At 38.0% G+C, this 20,040-nt stretch overlaps 1 protein-coding gene across 2 annotated transcripts in view; it reads right to left on the reverse strand.

The window, feature by feature from the left end:
• Positions 1–20,040, reverse strand: part of LOC135263947 (beta-arrestin-1) — a 37,270-nt gene that overhangs the window by 8,519 nt on the left and 8,711 nt on the right. For both annotated transcript variants that reach the window (XM_064352461.1, XM_064352460.1), the window contains exons 2-12: positions 8,295–8,325; positions 6,369–6,429; positions 5,191–5,235; positions 4,468–4,664; positions 4,016–4,075; positions 3,528–3,595; positions 2,563–2,698; positions 1,845–1,929; positions 1,681–1,753; positions 1,249–1,386; positions 1,020–1,103 (exon numbers count right to left, since the gene is read on the reverse strand). In XM_064352461.1, coding sequence (XP_064208531.1) covers positions 1,020–1,103; positions 1,249–1,386; positions 1,681–1,753; positions 1,845–1,929; positions 2,563–2,698; positions 3,528–3,595; positions 4,016–4,075; positions 4,468–4,664; positions 5,191–5,235; positions 6,369–6,429; positions 8,295–8,325 — 978 coding nt within the window. The remainder of the gene's footprint in view (positions 1–1,019; positions 1,104–1,248; positions 1,387–1,680; positions 1,754–1,844; positions 1,930–2,562; positions 2,699–3,527; positions 3,596–4,015; positions 4,076–4,467; positions 4,665–5,190; positions 5,236–6,368; positions 6,430–8,294; positions 8,326–20,040) is intronic.

Here is a 20,040-nt window from a genome sequence, read left to right on the forward strand (position 1 = left end):
TGAAATTAAAATGACTTTGTGCTCCTCTGAATATCAACAGAAAATGTAAAATAGCTTCTAGCTTGTCATAAATATAAATTGTAATGTTTAGAACAGTAACATAACAACACATTTCTCATTTCATTTTTCATTCATTTTGATTTACTATATATGTAACTTATTCACAATGGTTCAAGTGATAGTGTAAAGTATATCACATTCTGATGCTGCTTTGAAAATCGTGACTTTTAGGAAAGTAAAACATGGATGTATGCTACATCACAGCTGAAGAAAAAAAAAAAAGAATTCTTCCTGATTTGTCCTGTCTTGCGTTATTGCAAAGAGAATTTAGGCAGTTGGTTTCATGAACAGATTCATCAACACAGAGTTCAAGCTTTTGACCCTGCTCCACTGCTCAGATATATTCTGGGTTGCTGTCAACTACACTATGAAGTGATTTAGCCTTAATCCTAGCTAATATTTTGATGTATAATATACACATAGAAAGCGTGTGAGGAGAAATACATAGAACCAATAAAGTGGCTATACAACACGCCACCACTGGAGGCTAACATGCACCACTGGTGCTTCCTACATCAGCTGTCCAATAACAGGAGCAGAGTAGGGTTCCGACCTTATGAAGTGCCTGAGGGAAGTCTGGGGAAAGTTTGTGACAGACTCTGCTTTACTAAGGAATTTTAATACATGTTTATTTGGTTGGTTCAAAGGTAATTAAGTTAGTAAGGATTTCATTTTGTTACTGTTTATATTTAAAACGAAGTAAAGGTCTTGGAAATGTACTGCGCGTTTTGCAAGAAAGCTCATATTTCTGGCCAAATGTTTTTTGTGTGTTCTATTTATCACAAACATATTGTTACATCGTACAGTAGCTGTGACCCTTGATTTTTAATATCTTTACAAATATCTACTAAGAGTCCTTTGCATGACATCAATGGCTTTTTGTATTCTACTCTAAAATGTCTGGTTTAAAATGGCTGCTCTTATGCTTACAATTTTATGAACATTTTTAAAATGCATACCCGCCCCGTGACACGACCAGCTTCACTTTCACTTTGTAAGAGACGATAATGCCCAGGATCTCCTTGTTGGCTCCCTCTCTTAATCTGTCAAAAGAACAGTGAAAGTCCCACATGTCAGGTTGCGAAAGGTCACCACCACATTCTTTAACATGCTTCTAGAACACAACACTTTATTTTCCATAGCAACGTCTGAGGTCGAAGGTCAGCAAGGGAACATTGGAATACTCACAGTGTACTGGACGCCAGGTTTGTGTCCTCGTGCTTGAGTTTTCCATCCAAGGCCAAACCTCGCTTCTCTCGATTGTTGGCCAGGAAAGGAGTGAGGGTGTATACTTTGCAAAATGTGGCACTTGGAGCAACTACATCACTACAAAATAAAGATATTTTTATAAATGTTTTATTTTTAAAAATCAAATGTGGCAAAGAAAAGATAATTTAAGTAAAATGTAATAAACACAGTGACTAACCCTCAACCAAATTCTGGCATGCTCATATTTTGCAGTTATATATTTTTAGTTAAAAAAAATAAAGCATAACAACACACAAAAACACCTTATCATTTTAATAAATTGTCTTAAACGTATATAGGATTCACAAGCCAATTACATGTGCTAAATATGAACTGCTATTGGCGTTGTCAGTTGACACACTGAAGACTTACTCAGACTCCTCGGTCGCAACAGGGCACTTGTACTGCGCAGTGTTAAAAAGGCATATGTCCGCGTACTGCCGCACTGTATGGACACACACAGTATAGCTTTTCTGTTTCAAAATATTACATGAGGAGCGTATGAAACTGTCTGACAGCCAAGCCGAATAAATCACCTGAGATTTTCATCTTTTTCACGGTCTTGTTCGTGTTGTTGGTGACGTGAACGTTCACGTTGATTGGTTCTCCGTGGTAGTAAATCTGGAAGGCAATAAATTGCACTCAATCGATAATAACATTTCGAACACATTACCGCAGCACGCACAACAATGTTAATATTAAATATATCAAGAAAAGTAATAAAACTGCTTATTGCAAAACTGGTTTCCTTCTAGTTATTACAAAACAAATGCATGTGCAGTGTATTAAGATCATATCTAAAAATATAATATATAAATATATATATAAATATAAATGCAATACCATAGATACAAACACTTGTATTCCATTGTGTTCATAGCAGGTTGGGGGTGGTGTGGTTTGCACTGAGGTTTTCCTTGAACGGTTGCCATTGATCCTAGAGCACAACCGGTCAAGGTACCTCGAATATTCTTTGAACATTTCTGCCTTTGAATTGTATCTATTACCTTCTGTTCTTTTTCCAGCAACCATTTTGAGAACAATGTATAAAACAAATTAGGTTATCATTATTACTTTTCTGTGTGTTGTCACCCGGTTATAGGTGTGTGGGCCCATTGAGGTTAGTATCACCTCACTTAGTGATTTTAATCCCACATCCATTCTGTCTGTGTCTCTAAAGTGAGATTTTTCTTAGGGGCCAGTGCAGAGAGAGACGTGCAGGTTTACGATGATCTCATTGGCTCAGACTGTCACCTCTTTGTCCAATGAGGCCTCCAGATGCAGGGGTTTGTCCGACATGAGGAACTGTCGCGTGGTCTCGGCCATTGGCTGCGGTCCGGGTTTCTCTGGGGCGTACTGCACTTTCCTAATTACCAGCCGCACTGAATTTCTGAGTGGCATAAACAGAGACGAGTCGAGCCAAATCACCCCAGAGTGCAGACGTGCAGTTTATTACAGTTTACAGTTTATTACTATAACTCCCTGCTTGACAGCACACCTCTTTAGAATGCTGCACTTCTGAATCCTCGCTATACAGTGGTTCTGAACTGGGATGTACAAAAGCACCAGAACTGCATGTGAGCAGTATTTTTTATGTATTCAATGTATTAGTATTGTGAATGAATCAGATTCTGTATACATTATATGGTATCCCTTCATATGGACCCATACAGAAGTAAGATAAAGTATTATTATTATTATTATTATTATTATTATTATTATTATTATTATTATTGTTGTTATAAATTATTTATTATCTGCCGATATTGAATCACATTCAATTATAACCCTTTTGCAAAACAAACAGCAGAGAAATTATGCAATGTTAAGTAGAACCACTTATTAACACAATAAAACAACCTACTGGACAAAAGTACCGGCTTTATCCTGTCAACGACAAGAGGTTTGGCATATTCTGTTCAACAGGCACATATACTTAACTGTGATATTGACAATTAAATCAGTACTGTGAGAGCCCATTTATAAGGCCAGCCAAACTAATACAGCACCTACTCACATGGAAGACAGTGATGAACGCTCCTATTGTTTCTCAGTTTGAAGTGCATTGTTTATTATGGCGATCAAATCTGAATTATTGCTCAGCTACGCAACAGAACAGCTAAAAGAAGTACCAGAGGCCTATACAGATTTGTTGTCCCCACCATTTGAACATTGACACACTAACAAGATTAACGACAGAGCATCACCATACAGCAGACCTTTTGTGAATTTTCTCTTCAACATTCTCAGCGCAAAAAGCCTTCACTTCGAAGTCAACACCGCAGGCCTAAACAAAGGAAAAAGCAGAGCACATATGCTGTGATCAAATGACTTTTGCCTTTTTAGTAATGAGGCGCATCACAGTTTGTAAAACAAATTAGGAATGTGACAAAATACCGGCGCTACAGTTGCAACGTATACCACACTATCTCAATGAGTGGACTGCCAAAACGTCATGGCTAGCACCAATAACACACCTATGGAGGATTGTACATTTAAAACAGAATGTATAGCTAAATTAGAAATAAATAAATAAATACATTTTAAAAACTGTGTTTGGATTGATAGGTTCATGCATACATTTAAGAATGTGTGTGAAACTGTGAAAATCTCTGAGGGGGAGGAGGGGGGTTTCGGGGGGGGGGGGGGGGTTGGGCTATGCTCCCCCAGCCTCCCCCATGATTTGACCCCTGATCATTCATATTACCTTGCCAGTGTCCTCTGGTCCTGGCTGTAAGGTAACTGAACAAGGAAGATTGGGGGGAATCTGAGGAAAGATCAAGGTAGAATACTGAAAAGATTCACGTAACACTTTGTCCAGAATACCTTTAAATTTAGACATTCGAGTGATTAAATGTTCTACATATATATTAACTTTGGTCAATTTCTGTCTTCCACAATGGAAAACTTTTAATTTATGTATAACTAAATTCAATGCTACATTTTTTCATTTATTTATGTTTTTAAATAAATGTTCATTATGTTTTTTATATATTTCATTGTCATAACATGATTACTTAATTACTCAATCGATCAATCAATCAATCAGCCTTTATTTATAATTATTCAATTATATCGATCAATTAAAAAATATCCGTGTTAGTTAAACAGGGAAGCTAAACATGCCTGCAAACAATATTAAGAAAAACAAAATTTTACTTCAAAGGTGAAAGGGTATGCATGCTCCCCAAGCTTTTTAATCAGGCGCTCTTGAAGACGGGTCAAGGGCTTTTTTTCTTCAGGCACAGGTGGGAAGGCCTGGATGTTGGCCACAAAGAGGTCCTTCCGAAATGTCAGGCCCAAAACGTCCAGGTCTTCTCGTCCATATCGGAAGGCGCAAGTCAGTGTCACAAAAACTGAGGGTGAAAGACACACATAAGAGTAGATTCAGTTCAGTTTTGAACAACCCAATAACTTGAACTTTAACATTATTAAAATACACTTCTGTGAGTGTGCGGGGGAATGTGGGGGCGGTGTTGAAAAATTGACTTTGCAGAATATACTATCTTATAATTGTGCCAGTAGGAGCTGTGTTTAAACTTTTTGGTAATCCATCTCTTTTTCTTTGAAGTTTCCTTTTTATTTTTGGTTTCATAGAAGTGTTGAAGTGATGTGAAACAGCCTTTGGCTGGAACTTAATTACTGTGCCTTTTCAATATTTTATGACTCGCATAAAACATCCATTATATGATTTTTGGGCAGCGTATGAAAGCAGTAGATTTGTAAATGTAACAGTAGATTATTCGCCTGAATTATTAGATTACCACTTGCCACATATTTCAAATAACATAATTTGGCGACAGAAATACTCTGTAGTCCATTTCAGAAATATGAGATTGAACAAAGAAAATGTTGGCTCAAATCTAAAACTTTTCCCCTCACCTTTTCTTTCCTTCAAATACTCTGGATCAATCAATACCACACCATCTGGAAGGCAAAGAATGAATGGGTTACATTTCCAGACCTTTATTTTTTCTAGAATATGATTCCGTTGATTCATTTTGGCACTTAGACCTCTATGCAGCTAGACTGCAGTGCATGCTGCACTTACGATAATGGAAATGAATGTAAGAAAGATTTACAACTATATGCTTCAGGCAGAACATTTTGATTTCGCTTTTTATATTATCCTGTATTTACAAACATAATATTCTCAAATACAAAACAATTTTCTTAGAAGCAAGGGTGACCAGAATTTTTAAAGCCAAATTGTTTGTCATACAATTTTAACAACTCCCTAAAAGACCATGTGCAGGCAATAATACTAATGATTCACATTTTACATCACACTGCGATACAAAAAAAACAATCACATTCTAGAAGAATGGCTTTAAAGGGACAGATCACTTTCTGAATGTTTTTTAAATATTATTTGAGTTTTAGTGCATGTTTTCAGTTGGCTCATTTTGTGTGCAGAGAAGAATATTTGAGATATTTATAGGTTTCTGTTGACGTGTAATACAATGGCCTGTACAAGGAACTCTTGGTGGTCAAATAAGTGTGTACAGTGGCATTAAGCTTCCAGATGTTATACATGATATGTATACTACCAACTATTCTTTAAATTTAACGTTTTTTTTTTACACAAACTGAGAAGAAAATAATTACCAGCACAGTATTAAAACTAATATTTGTTTTCAATTGGGAATACATGCTATAAACCTTATCTTTTCATATGTGTGACCACTGTAGGCTTTGTGTACATGCTGCTTTTGTTGAGTTACTTGAAACAAGAACCCACAAATTCCCCAACGGCAGCCATTGTTTAGCTAGTAGGTCCTCAGAAACTATTTCAAATATCTTTCATTGCACATAAAAAACTGTGTGGACCAATAAAAAACATACACTAAAACTGAAATGATATTCGAAAAACCCAGACAGTAAACCATCACTTTAATGTGTCACATGTTAAGAGATTTGCTTTGCTAAAATGTTATCTATGAATACTATTTTCACACAAAAATGAGTGTCAACAACTCCAGGCAAGTTTCATCGCCTACGCTCAATGTTAATAGTAAGACGTGTATGGTCATTGTCTGATTGTAGAGTCGCCAGCTTACCAACAGGTTCCACGAGGTCCACATGGTCAACAAAGTCTCTCTTCCCGAGATAGACGGTAAGCTGTTGAAATAAATGTCACTGCACAGGTTAGAGACCAAACAATACCAATCAGAAAATAGAAATAATAAACCTCTGCAACATGGCTGCTGTACAAAAAATAATCTAAGGAAATCCCACAGAAATTAGGTAAACATAATATATAACATAGTAAGGATCAGATTTGGCCTGTGCACACAGTAGTTTGAGTAAAGCTTTCTTATTGCCCATCTCACTGAGATAGCCCATCTGACTGGGAAGTTATATTGTGTTGTTGTAGTGGCACAGGCTCATCAGAGATGCACAGCTTGTGGAACAAATTGTTATGAAGACATATTTTGCGTAATCAGTGTAGGAGTTTGGCTTTCAGAGCATATTATGGCTCGGTTCACCAGTGAGCTACAGTTAAACAAAAATGAAGTATCCTGTTAGCTTCAATTTTTAAAAAAAGATAGAAGAGAAAGAAAGTGAAATTAAGCGACTTATCTCCATGCATCAGCAGTGCTATCCCACACTACACTTCCCACAATTCCACCGGTCACTCCATAGCGCCTACTTTTCATGTCTTTCATCAAAGGAGCCTTGGCAGGCTGGCTAAACTGATCTGACTGCAAAAATGAAATGACTAGAGATGACTCATAGCAACCATTTCATATTCTCCACACGGTTGCTCCGTCCTGAAGGAGTAACACTTAATACTACCCTTGTTACTGAACGATATTTCAGCTCGCAGTCATGGAAACTATGGCTCATATAAATGAGGCTGTTCAAGGCTATGCTGTGTCAAGCTTCTCAATGCGCAGGTTTTGCTTTGATCGCTAAGTCTCTGCCTTCAGAGAGGAGAGATCCTAATCCCAGGTGTCTGTTGAGCTGTTGCTGGTCAGACCTTCAGAGTTTTTTGGAGCTGTGAGCTGTTTGCCTTTTGTATTTCTCAGTTAAATGAGCTGGACATTTGTTTCATAACTATCTCAACTGAGATGCCAAAAATGCCCTTTTCATTTCTAGTGGTTCAGTATTTTACATGGGACTGATCAATTTTAACAGGAGAGGATCAGTGATGAAAATACTATGATTTAGTTGGCCTTTTTAGACATACCAGAAATTTTGGTGTGATTTCAACATCATAGAATAGAATCTCCGAACAAAAAATTATCTGTATTTTAAATAATATCTTTTTTCCATTACATCTTATGAAAAATACATTGTGAACCAATGTGCTTATACATAATGTATGGTATGCCAGTGGGGACATAAAGCACTCCGAGTACTTCGCAGGAGGAGACTAATGAGAAATGTAAATTGTCAAGAGGTTCAGTCACTTGATCAGGAATATTTAGCATAAATATTGCTGCTGAGAATACAGCTGATTTTTAGATAATATCATCCCTGTCCCTATTTTTCCATTCTACATATAGGGTTTCCTCTTTGATTGGCTTTTCTATTTTTGTTTACTTTCATATATTTATCATAGCTACACACCAGATGGGTGCTACATCAGACTGGCTATACAGAAGATGCTAATTTGCTAATTATTTGCAAGGTTAATGCTGAGTAATCTACTCAAAATGTGTGTATGATAAGAATATGTTTACACATCCACATGTCCATTTTGTACCCTGTAGGGGACATGAGTCTCTGGTCTTCATCCAAAGAGCCATATATTCTACCATGCTGAAACCTACACTACAAGGGAAATTCAATAAAAATGAATGATATCTTTGCCAATATTTTCATTGAAACATAGTTTTGTTATCCATGATACTTGTATTATGTCAAAAAAAAATCATTTTCTTCTGCTGAGTCTCAGTGGGATAAGTGTGCAGTATTTTGAATGTAAATCACTCAAAGCAGGACCACTGAAGTAAAAAATTATGACCTTTAAAACTTACCTTTCCATTTGGACTTGCCTTCTTGAAAACTCTGCGAAGAAAACAAAACAACAATTAGCATTTCTTATGTATGACACCGTAGTAATTTGAAAGTGAAGTTGAAAAATGAATCAAGTAATAGTGTCCAACTTTGAGCTTTGTTTCAGTAACTGAAAAAATAAGAGAGTGTCCTCTTTGGACACTAATATTGACAATTTACACCATGACTGTTACAACTCAACCGTGGGACCCATTTTCAGGCCAGTGCAAAGCATCAAAATGCCCAAATGTTTGCTTATAAGTAATCTAATCCAGTTCACTGATACAGTATTTGATATCAATATTTTCTGCTTGATAATAATCTTTGTAGCACAATAACTTCAGCATGTATTGTGAATTGAAAGATACAGCAAATGTGTTCAAAGCATCCAAAGTTATGGTTTGGACAAGAGCTTATAAAACACAATAAAAAATGTCTTGATGCCAGGAAAATATGAAATCAGAGTCCAAGCTGTTCGGCTTACAAATTGATAGCTAGCTTTTAATGGGCAAATGGCTTCAAGTCAAATCTAACACTCGATTGGAGCCAATGTTTTTCAATGAAATATACAGAAGGCCTCACATTTTAAAAGTAAACTCACTAAATAAATCACAAGAAGATTTCTTTCGTGAATGATGAATATGATGTTAAATGAGTCTATCTTAACCAATGGCATTTAAAAGGCCTCTTGTCCTGACAAGAGTACATCCATCACTAAACTGCATTTATGAAACCAAATTATTGGCTGACTGTTTATGCCGCAAACTCAATTGGGAAAACTTTTGCCAATAAACCCTTTGTGAAATTGCCTTGGTGATTAAGTCCACAGGGCGCGGCACTGTTCATCTTTCTGGTGACAAGGCTACAGCGAATGAATTAATAATTGTTTTTTTTATTTTATTTTTATTTTATACGTCTCTAAATCAGAGAAGCTGACATTCATTTAAAAAAACTGTATGAAATGTTAGCAGAAAACATTCCTCTCAATATGCTATAAATCAGTGTCTTATTTGATGTGTTCTGGCTTGTAAACAAGCATTCACTAATGGTAGATCATTAGTAATCCTACTACCTTAAATGGCGCAGTCTACGTGAACCAACCGCTAGTCAACTGCTGGTCTGTCGCACAGTGCTTTGGGGGTTCCATGTTCGATCGATGCCTTAATTTCAGACAGTGAATACCTGTATGCCTTCCCAACACTGGAATTTACACTTCGTTTTTTGTGTTAGCATTGCAACAGCTTGCCAGACCTTTAAAAATGGTAATTCATGTCTCCGTGAGCAGATGGGTAGCATAAAAAGGGCCGTTGGTCACAGTGGCCTCCGAGCCATTGACTCCAGAGCCCAGTCTGAGTATGGTAATGTAGCAGCAGATAGCAGCTTCAAACGCAATTACCTCGCTTCCCCGCTTATTAAGTTTTAATGATGTCATAAATTAGTTGGAGTCCCATTAGATTCCAGCAAGGGCTGCTTTATCCCCTAATGAGTATATTGTCTTTATTAAAGCTGTGGTGATAAGCCTGACTAAAAGGGGACCTCTTAACACTCACCATTGCTTTAGATCTTAGATCTTCTCCACCCAGTTTTGGAATATTATATAAATACTTTAGCATGGCTTGACAAGCAATGTATTGCTGCGGGTTATTTTATACATATTTAACTTATTTAAAAATCTATCAATCAAGCAACTTTAATAGTGTCTATAAGTATTCGTATCACTTCAGAATGTACAGTACCTTTTGCAGAGGGATACTATTTGTGTTAATGTGGGATAAACCGGAAAATTCTTAGACTCCTTAAAAGCCGATCAAATGGATATCCGGTAAAACAGCAGAATAGAGAGAAGTATCACTCATTTAGACATTAAGAAAAAAAACTTCAGGAATATAGACTGGTACTTTTAAGGGTGTCTGAGAGACTCAGATACCTTGCTGTTATTGCTGGGAAAATATTTGTCAATTGTTCAATTGAACTTGTATTTAACCCAATAGCTTTTCGCAGAAAATGGTTATGAAGGTACTTATCCGAATGTACTGCTTTTCCTACTGTCATTTGATCTTGGGGGAAAAAAATGTATTGTCTCATCAATATTTGATGAAAAACAATTCCTTAAACCTCTTTGCGAAATATCCTGTGGCACTGAGCTCTTAGTGATCAATATACCTGACCTCTGCAAGCATCCACCCGAAAAATAGTCCCATGAGAGGAATTACTTGGTACATACAGTAATGTAGAGCAGACGGAATGAGGCATTTCTGAGAATGTAGGACCAGAAAAACAAGAAAATATCTGAGTAGGCCTGTATCATAATTAGTCATATTTTTCCAGTGGGACATCATGTATATTTTAGACTACTACCTTTAAGAAACAACTCTCTCGTGAGAAGGGATCTTGCAATTGCTCAGTACAAAATTCTGATCCATTATGAATTTTAATTATGATAAAATCATTTACAAAATGATGAATAAACCATATTTATGCTAAAGGGGGTCGACCCAGCTGTGGCTGTTTCCAGCTTGTCTTTCCTTGTTGTTCTGAGCTGTCATTTTGAATCTGTTGACAGGTCGGAGAGCAGTGCCGTGGTAGCAGCAAGCCAGCCCAATGCTAAGGGAGAAACTGCCCTGGACTCTCTGTTTTCTTTCCTCCGAGAGCCGTTTGACCTTGCGGGGGGGGGAAAAGGATAAAGTTCCTATATTATAATGATTTGTCAAATCACCCTTGTTTAGGAGCTAAAAATACTTGGTGGTGTTATTTGGCCTCCTAGCTGACCCGGTTGGTCAAGTTTTCCAGTGTTCTCCATTGACAGGCTAAAGCCTGGGGGCGATAAAGGAAGGAAACTGTCTAATGAGGGAGCATCTGGAGATGTGGGCCCTTTAAAGAAGAAAAAAAAAAATTGACAAGGTAACACCAGGCTGCTTTTTGTGCTCTTTAAGATTTCTGAATCAATTACAATCATCATTACAAGAGCAAACAAACTTTCTTGGAATTCCATCTGCATACACGTGACGAGGGTGTTAAACCGAGCCGAGAAGGTTAAACAAGTACGATGGCTACAGAAGTGATGAGACAATTTTGCTGTAATGAATTTGTAATGTTGGTGACTATGAGTTAACATGGGGCTGCTGATTGGCACCACGCTGTGGTTCATGGATGAGCCTCACAGCTTTGGATCGAAACTGGACTGTACGAGCGCAGACTGTGGCCGGTAGCTCCACGGGGTACAGGAGGGATCAGTAGGATAGGGATCCGTGCTTCATCGCTCTTGAGCGACCCCCACTGGCCAAAAATGGTGGCAGTGAGAATGCATGAAAAGCGCATGGAAAAAGTCTTCCTCCTACCCCGCTCTGTGTGAGCTTAGGTGAGGTCTGCAACACAAAAAGAAGCAGCTGGTCACACCAAGTGTTTCAGCGGAAAACCAGGGGTGTCTCAGCAGTCCCGAATCGGCCGGGCGGTTCACGCATGGAAAGTGGCTATGGTTTCAGACAGGGCGGGTGTCCCAGACTGGGCTGGAAACTGGATGGATACAGCCCTGGGTTGGGCAGAAAATTTAAAAAATAAATCATCAATAAACAATTCACTCTTGAATTTAATAATAACACAATAGAGAGCGTTATTAAGGAGGGATTTATGTAATCATCTCAACTACATAAATAGATTACGCTATCAGTATTGTGACAAGCTATCTATTCTACTCATTTGTCTCAAAATGACACAGGAAAAGGAATTACACAAGATTTAACTGAGTCTACCACTAGAATTTATTTCTTATTGTTTTGTGTAAGATTATGCTCTCTGACTATTCATTCTGTTTCGTCAGTATAATACTTTCCTTAAATTTTTCCACCTGTTGTGAGCAGGGACTGGCAGCCCATTAGATTAACGTGTCAGATATAATTTGTCTGAATTATTTTTCTTCAGGGACGACTCTACTTTCATTGAACTGTACCGAAGTACTGAACAATTTGTCAGAGCTGCAGTGCTGAACGCCTTGAACATTTTTGCATATAATGATGTTACATTAAGGACAACCTGTCCCAGTTTCCCCTCCCCATCGCTGTTCACTTTTCAGCAGCATTGTTTCGAAGAGAGTCATTTCTACTGACGCTTCCCAGCTGCGTCTCCAAATGGTCAGACCTGACTGTTCACGGTTTATCGTTATGAATCACCGTTATGCAATCGCCATTCACTGACTAGAACTGCATCAGTATGCCAAGGACGATGCAAACGGCCACAGATGAATGTTTCCGAAGGATAAACGCACGCTTGGACGTGGCAGAAGACAGCATCTATCGGCGCACATTGGCTGTGCTGTTTGATAGCACCTGTTTCATGCTACTAAACTCTCTTGCCATCTGTATTTTTATGGTTAGGAAGCGCAGCAGCGCCACGTAATATATGTGTGTCTGCCCAAAATATGACGTTTATCACCCAGTCATGAAATCTGCTTGCAAAAAGGATCCTTTGTATAATACCGGCATCTGCACTTACACAATAAAGTATATGCCTCACATATTTTATCTAAGATTTCATTTTTTTTTGTTTGCTTTGCAAATAGTTGCTTTTCTGAAATGTTCTAATGATAGGGCAGGGCATGCAAGCTCCTCTTTACAGAATGTTACACGCACTTGCATGGGAACAGTATCCCACAGTGAGAGCTGTTGACAAACTACCGACAGTATTCACACAATATCCATGACAACATTTTTCTGCAAACCGTCACTGTTACTGGCCTTGTCCATAATGATTGGTACATGCACACATAGTAGATATCATATGCATATGCATATCATATTCATACATATTCATACTACATATCGTAATCATAATCCAGGCAGACACCCAACCTCGATGGATTCAGTTTTTCTTGGTAGCAAATGACTACATATGCCAGGTGGCAGTCTCTAAAAAAAAAAATGCGATCACGCCATCTATTTTCACACTTTCATTCACACTTCCCTCATGTGTAGTTTTTTTTTTGGGAGGGGTGGGGGTGGTGGTGGTGGGAGGGTGGTTCTAGTGATTTAATTATTCCTCTATTTTGGCAAAATCATATACAAGTAACCCCATCTGAACTCAGTAATTAGCGGAAGACGAGACTCTAGTAAAGATGACACACCTGCCACAGTCTGGGTAGGACCGTAAAACATTTTGACATGCCTTGGTCCCCCCCGAAGTGTTCAGCTCACATTTATTATATCAGTAAGCAGGTGAGCACTCTGACTCTGACCATCAACAATATTTTTCACCAATTGATCACCAACACCACACTATGCTTGTGTGGGTTTCCTCCAGGTACTCTGGTTTCCTCCCGCAATCCAAATCAAAAGACATGCAGGTTATGGCTACTTGGGGGTGGTGGTGGTGGTGGTGGTGGGGGGTTATTTACAGGGCCTTGCTGCATAAGAGCATGTGTGCTCAGTCAACCTACCTTGTATAAATAAAGCACCATATGTATGGAACTATACCTGGCCATGCCCATGTTGCATTAAAAAACATTATTGAGCAAATAAAAAGAAAAATGAAGAAGGAAGACAAAAAACAATCTGTCCTCTGTTTGTTTAGCCTACTAAATCTATGGCTGTCTAAATCACCAACATTTATCTGCTGTATTTTTTTAATTACTATTTTTCTCTTTGTTTGGTCTTGTTTCATCACAGTTAGCTTAATTGCTTGATTTCGTTTTTGTTCTTGTTCTACACTTCCATCTTACAGGCTTCAGCATGCCTTTTCTCCAAATTATAATTATTAATAACAAAAAACTGCGCCAGGAAGAAAAAAAAGAACCTTCTTGATGTTTGATGTCAGAGGCTCAGTGCAGTTCTAATTTGTGTACGGTGGATTGTGTTGTGACAGGGTTCAGCCTATTGTAAATGAAGATGCATATGGATGTTTTTTTTCTGTGATTTGTGTTCACAGAAAACATCAAATTGTTTTCCCATCAACCAACCCTTCATTTTCTGTCACGGAGCTCCAGTATTATGCAGATGAAAAAATGAATCTCAGAGCTGTCATTACATTACAGGCATTTAGCAGATGCTCTTATCCAGAGCAACTTACATTGTATCCAATGATACAGCTGGATATATACTGGAGCAAAGCAGGTTAAGTACCTTGCTCAAGGGTACAACTGCAGAGTCCTACCAGGGAATCGAACCTGCAACCTTAAGGTTACAAGACCAACTCCTTACCCCTTATACTACATTGCAGCCCACAGCTCAGTAACAGCTAGCAATGCAGGGAAATATGCAGTGAATCATCACAAGTAGCAGGAGGCCAATCCAAGGACCCCATGAGATCTTCAAGATATGAAAAAAATAGCTGGACATTTCCACAAGGAGCTACAGTTTGAGGAAAGTAAAAAAACAGTCAATGTAAGTCCATCAGTGTCAACACGCTACTCCTGCAGCCTATCAGTATGTGCATCACAAGGGGTCCCCAGATCACCTAACAAACAACAGATTTAATGAGCGCCCCACGGTGAAATGAAACGAAAGTTGCTTTTATGAATGATAACTGTAACTTTCTGCTAATTTTACTGTGGGGGCACGGAATGTGCTCATTAAATAAATATGACTGTTTTTGGTTTTTTTTAACTTTCCCTTAATGCATAATTTTAAGCCAGTATCAACGTTTTAGCACAAAGCTTCTCTAAACAGTATTGTAACAAGATTTCTCTAAACCAGAGCGCTCAGTAATAGCAATAAATATGTGAATAGTTCACAAAGCAATAATAGGACTGGCTGCTAGTAACAAAAAAAAAGAGGAAATATTTTTCTAGCTACACTATCCAGTGACACACCGTTCGTTGGCTGTTAGTCTTACTTCACGATTTGTGTCGGTAGGTGAAGTAAAAATCATAGGTAATTACCCATCTAAACCAAAATGTTTCACAAAGATTTGGGAGCATTCCAGTTAACTTTCAATTAGATTTGGAAATAAAATTAGCATGAAAGTGAAGGGTGCATGTCAATAATATAACATAAGTATTATAAATAATATGATATCAAATAGTACTATAATATCAAGTATTAAAAAATAATACCAGGGCACATGGTGTAAATCGGGCACATAAAGCATAATAGAGTGGGAATGTGTGAGGCTGATGGGAATGCACACTTAACCCTTGGAGGAGTATGTGTTCTGGAATGTTTAAAAAAAATTGTAAGTCACTGTTCTAGAACTCTCATTACTTTCAGTTACCAGTAGTGACTGTTATATCAGCATTAGTGTTCAGTTAAGAACATTCTAATAACTAATACATTTGTGGTTTGTGAGCTCACACCTTATAGGCTTAAAATTGTATGAGGAGTATAAATGTCATTTTCATAAACTGGCGGCAGCATTTTATTTTTTTAAGCATAGGCTTTCTGAAGCATTATAATATTATGCATCACCAAGATTTTTTAATTTTATACATGGATACTCATGTCTCTGTGGCTACTGCCACCATCCACCTTCTGAGCTCAGAGACTGTTTTTCCCACTCTCTTCCTCTTGCCCGTGGCTAAAAAACAAAGGTACTTTAATTCAGTACAGCAGTCCCTAATTTTTATTATCATATTGCAGCACTTCCTGTTCTATGTGCATAATTGAGCTCATAATCATACCATAATGGATAAAGCTACAATTCTGAGTGGAATAAGTAATTACACATAATGCTCAAAGAGGATAGGCACATTATTGTGGCAATTAGCAGAACATCTTAGTATTTCATGCTAAATGAAGCCACATAACATGGAAATGGTAAAATAAAAGCCTGTACAGCAAAGCAAGAGCCCAATTTATATAATCTGAATGTTTCACAGTTAATGACATCAGAACACCACGATTCTTAGAATGAATTTGTTTAATTTTAGGTATAACATGGGTCTGAACACATACTATACTTCCAAGTTACCAACAATGCTAAACATAATATAAAAGGGTATTAGTGCAATATCGCACCATAATCACATTAAATATAATTAGCCAAAAAAAAAAAAACAGTTTAACTGTCTGTTAATTATTTGGCGTCTGTCTCATACGTTTCAAATAAGCCACAACAACCCACCAGCCTCATCTCTCTCTGTATGCATAGGCATGCCTGGGGGGAAGAGTGCAATGGGATGGGGCTGTGTAATGGGAGAGAGCAGGTGTCCTGCCATATCCATTTACAATGCAATCAGAGTTCTGTCACGACAGCCCAGGGTCGGAGTGTCTTGGGGGCGGTCGGCGTCAGAGGGGACGGGTGACTCCCTAATAAATAGCCTCTGCATGCCCCTGACAGTTCTCCAGGCCCGACCTGCCGATGAATTGACATTTTTTCGCCCCCGACGCTTCGTAATTGTGACAAAGGACCAAGTGGAAGGAGGGGACATTTCTCTGTGGGAGCATGCCCGCTAGCCAATGGGAACCGAAGACTAGATGAAGTAAATTAAACAGCAGCAGTGAGAGGAGAGGTGCCAGTGCCTGTGCCTGGGAGCATCTGGGCCTAGCCGATGGAGAAGCTTGTTGAGCCAAAGCAGATACAACCAAGTTCTACAAATACTATCAACAGTTAGCATAGCTTCATTCTGTCTTTTATTAAAAAAATGTTGCTGAATGTGCATTTTCATGAGGAAACACCATTTTGTGAAAGTGGGTTGGAACTGTGTCTAGAGTGTGGAGCTGCTGGGGAAAATAATTACAGTATTCCAAATAACAATTTTGGCCCCAGTAAAATTCCATTTGAATGGCTGACAGTTTTCCCAATTCACGAATGAACAGATTTCAAATATTTGTGCATTTTGTTTATTAGTAACATTTCCTTGAAAATTCTGTAGGATCTATATGGTTTTTTAATTGTGGTTTCAAATTTTACCGGCATATAACGTGTAAACAATTGAAAATAGTTACTTGACCCAGGTCTGCTAGAGTTCCAGCAAAAAAGGAAAAACCCGCTTGCCTGCATCCTCCAGAGCAGGCACTGCATGATGGAAGAAGTCTGTTTGATTGTGTTTTGGCAGTACAGTCACTCTAAAGGTTGAACACATGACACAGCTCAAACAGAAGCTGTTGCTATGGAACCACTGCTTGCCTCGAGACCTTCATTTTGTTTGATTCTCATTTATTTTGATGCGTATTTGTGCCATCGCTGTTTTGTCTGTTGACAAGCACTATGAAAATAATAACATTTCGAAGCGTTCACCTTGATCCTCCCCCCCAAAAAAAAAACATTTCTCGAGTTCACAGAAATGCTTTGAAAAATGTATCTTTAATCACGTTGATTGCTAGTTTGCTTAACAATTTAGGGATGTTGTTTATTTTCATTATCTTTTGACCCATTTCAATCAACCCCTTTCAAAAGTAGTTGATCTGCAAAGTCATCTGAGAGTGCAGAGACCCAGAAAAATAATGAAGTGCTAATCCCAAACTGATCTACTTTCGGATATGATTTTCCCATTTCCTTTAACAAGAGCCTTGCTTTCCAGGAAAATGACCCCACCGCCAATGTAAGAAGAGACACTGGCTAGAAATTTTCTACCATAAAGGTCATCAAATGCTGTGAACTATGCATAAAAAGAGCTGTAATTCGTCCGTGAATCAGCCAATATGGATGTCAGTACCCTCCAATTAAAGCAGGCAGTCTACACTTTAACCCCATATTCATCGTTTCATTCCAAATCTAATGTCTAGAGATACAGATCCAAAACAACAAGAAACGTGTCACTGTCCAAATACTGCTGGACTGCACAGTTGTTGTTTTTTTGTTTGTTTTTTGTTGTTACTTGAACAGCTTTTATATTTTTTTCTCTACAAAGCTCTATGGCAGTGACCTTTCTCTTGGGATCATCCCACCCTCAGGAAAACATGAATATTTCAGATCGGCATTAAATCTGCACCTATTTGGAATGCTTTAACCCTTTAGAAGCTGGCACACACTCATGCAGACCCCTGAATTTTTAAACAGCGTAATCTGTAATCTGCACGAATTTTACTGATGACCACAATATTTTCAAATAATTATTGAGTCCAGACATGGAGCTTTCAGAAGGCGGCGGGGGAGGGGGGGATCCTGTCAAACCTTGAGGAAAATATTAAAAACCACATCTCATTTACGAACAGGATCTTTATGGATTGGTTTCCAGGGAAAATGCAATATGCTTGAGCGCGGGCTCAGCAAGCATGCTTTAACTTAGCCCCTATCTGCATAATGCACGCGAAGGCCATCTCTAGAAAAATGCACATCTCTATTTGACAGCTACACACAGTACTGCAGCATCCAGGACTGTGTATCATCAACAACTTCTGAAGTAAAGCATACAAGCTTAACCAAATTTCTGAAGCAGGACAGTTACCAAGGGGCGTCTATTAGTATTGAACTCCTAGGAACCAATTTAGGAGTTAAATACTAGTATCTTTTTTTCTTCTTCTTCAAAGAAATTTATCTCTAAACATTGAGTAGGACAGGAAACACTACCCAGGAATTACCTTAATTCCTAAATGGGAAATCTAGCATTTCTCTTTTTATTTCAGCGCTGAACTACATTTTATTTTCAAGCAGGATTCAGCATTACTATGTTTTCTAAAATTTAACACTGTTACGATGAGGACTGTAAATTAGTGGTAGCAGAAAATTGCTTGATTTTCAAGCCTCATTTTTTATAATTTATTCAGTGATTCATTCACAGTATACAGAAACTGATTAAGCTGAATCCCTATGTAATATATATTACAGCTTGCATAAATATATTAAGTAATATATATTTGAGACCCTAAAATGAGCATGCTGGGTATAAAATGCAATCCTAGCCTGTTGTGGTTCTCCTGTTTATAGTTATATGAATTATAGATGATTCTATTAGATGAACAAATGCCCTCTGTTGAAGAGCGTTCTCCTATTAGTCTGAAACATATGGCACGGACCTTTTAGCTGTGATTAATGGCAATCCTGAGAACACAAACTTGAGGGTTTTTTGGAATAGAATTTCACAATCCATATTCATCTTTGCAAATGCGTTTTCAGAAATGTGACGCTTATCATTTTGGAACACGAATTCATATCGGAAACATAAGTTATACAGCGCCGGTGCTGCACTGCATTAATGCAGCGCATTTGCATTTATATTACAAAGTACATTTATAATGTTGTAATTGGCTGCTGATGACTGAACTCTTGATCTTACATTTTGTTACATAACATCTTCACTGCATAGCCTTTAACTTCCTGCGTGCTATACTACGCAGTAATGCCACTCTATACATACACACCCTGCATGCACCAAATTTTATTGCTCAGATTTTCCTCCTTTTTTTTCCAGCCACGCTGGGATGAAATTTAGCATGAATTTAATTTAGCATGAATGCTTAATATGGTTAATGGTGAATAATGAAGTGATAAATGCCACAGAACATTCAGTAAATTACTCTTCATGACATACATGGCATAAAAGGGGGGGCATATTACGCAGTTATTCACATTATTTCTGATTTCATGTTGACAGTGTTTATCACCTTCATACATTTTCTTTTTGCAGTATATCACACAAAAAATGGTTTCTTAGTAATAAGAACCAGCAACATTGCAGTATTAATTTCAATGTCAGCTGGAACAAATTACTTTTCAGAATCATGTCAACTGAAGGACTGGTGTTCCCCATCAGTATACTTGAAAGCGTGATGTGTGTGTGTGTGTGTGTGTATGTGTGTGTGTAAAAATGTGTTTACAGGGGTGGCTGGGGGCTCGTTCTGTTAAAGCACTGTTCTAGTC

This window comes from Anguilla rostrata, chromosome 9 (assembly GCF_018555375.3).
Source record: "Anguilla rostrata isolate EN2019 chromosome 9, ASM1855537v3, whole genome shotgun sequence".
Taxonomy (NCBI): Eukaryota; Metazoa; Chordata; class Actinopteri; order Anguilliformes; family Anguillidae; genus Anguilla; species Anguilla rostrata.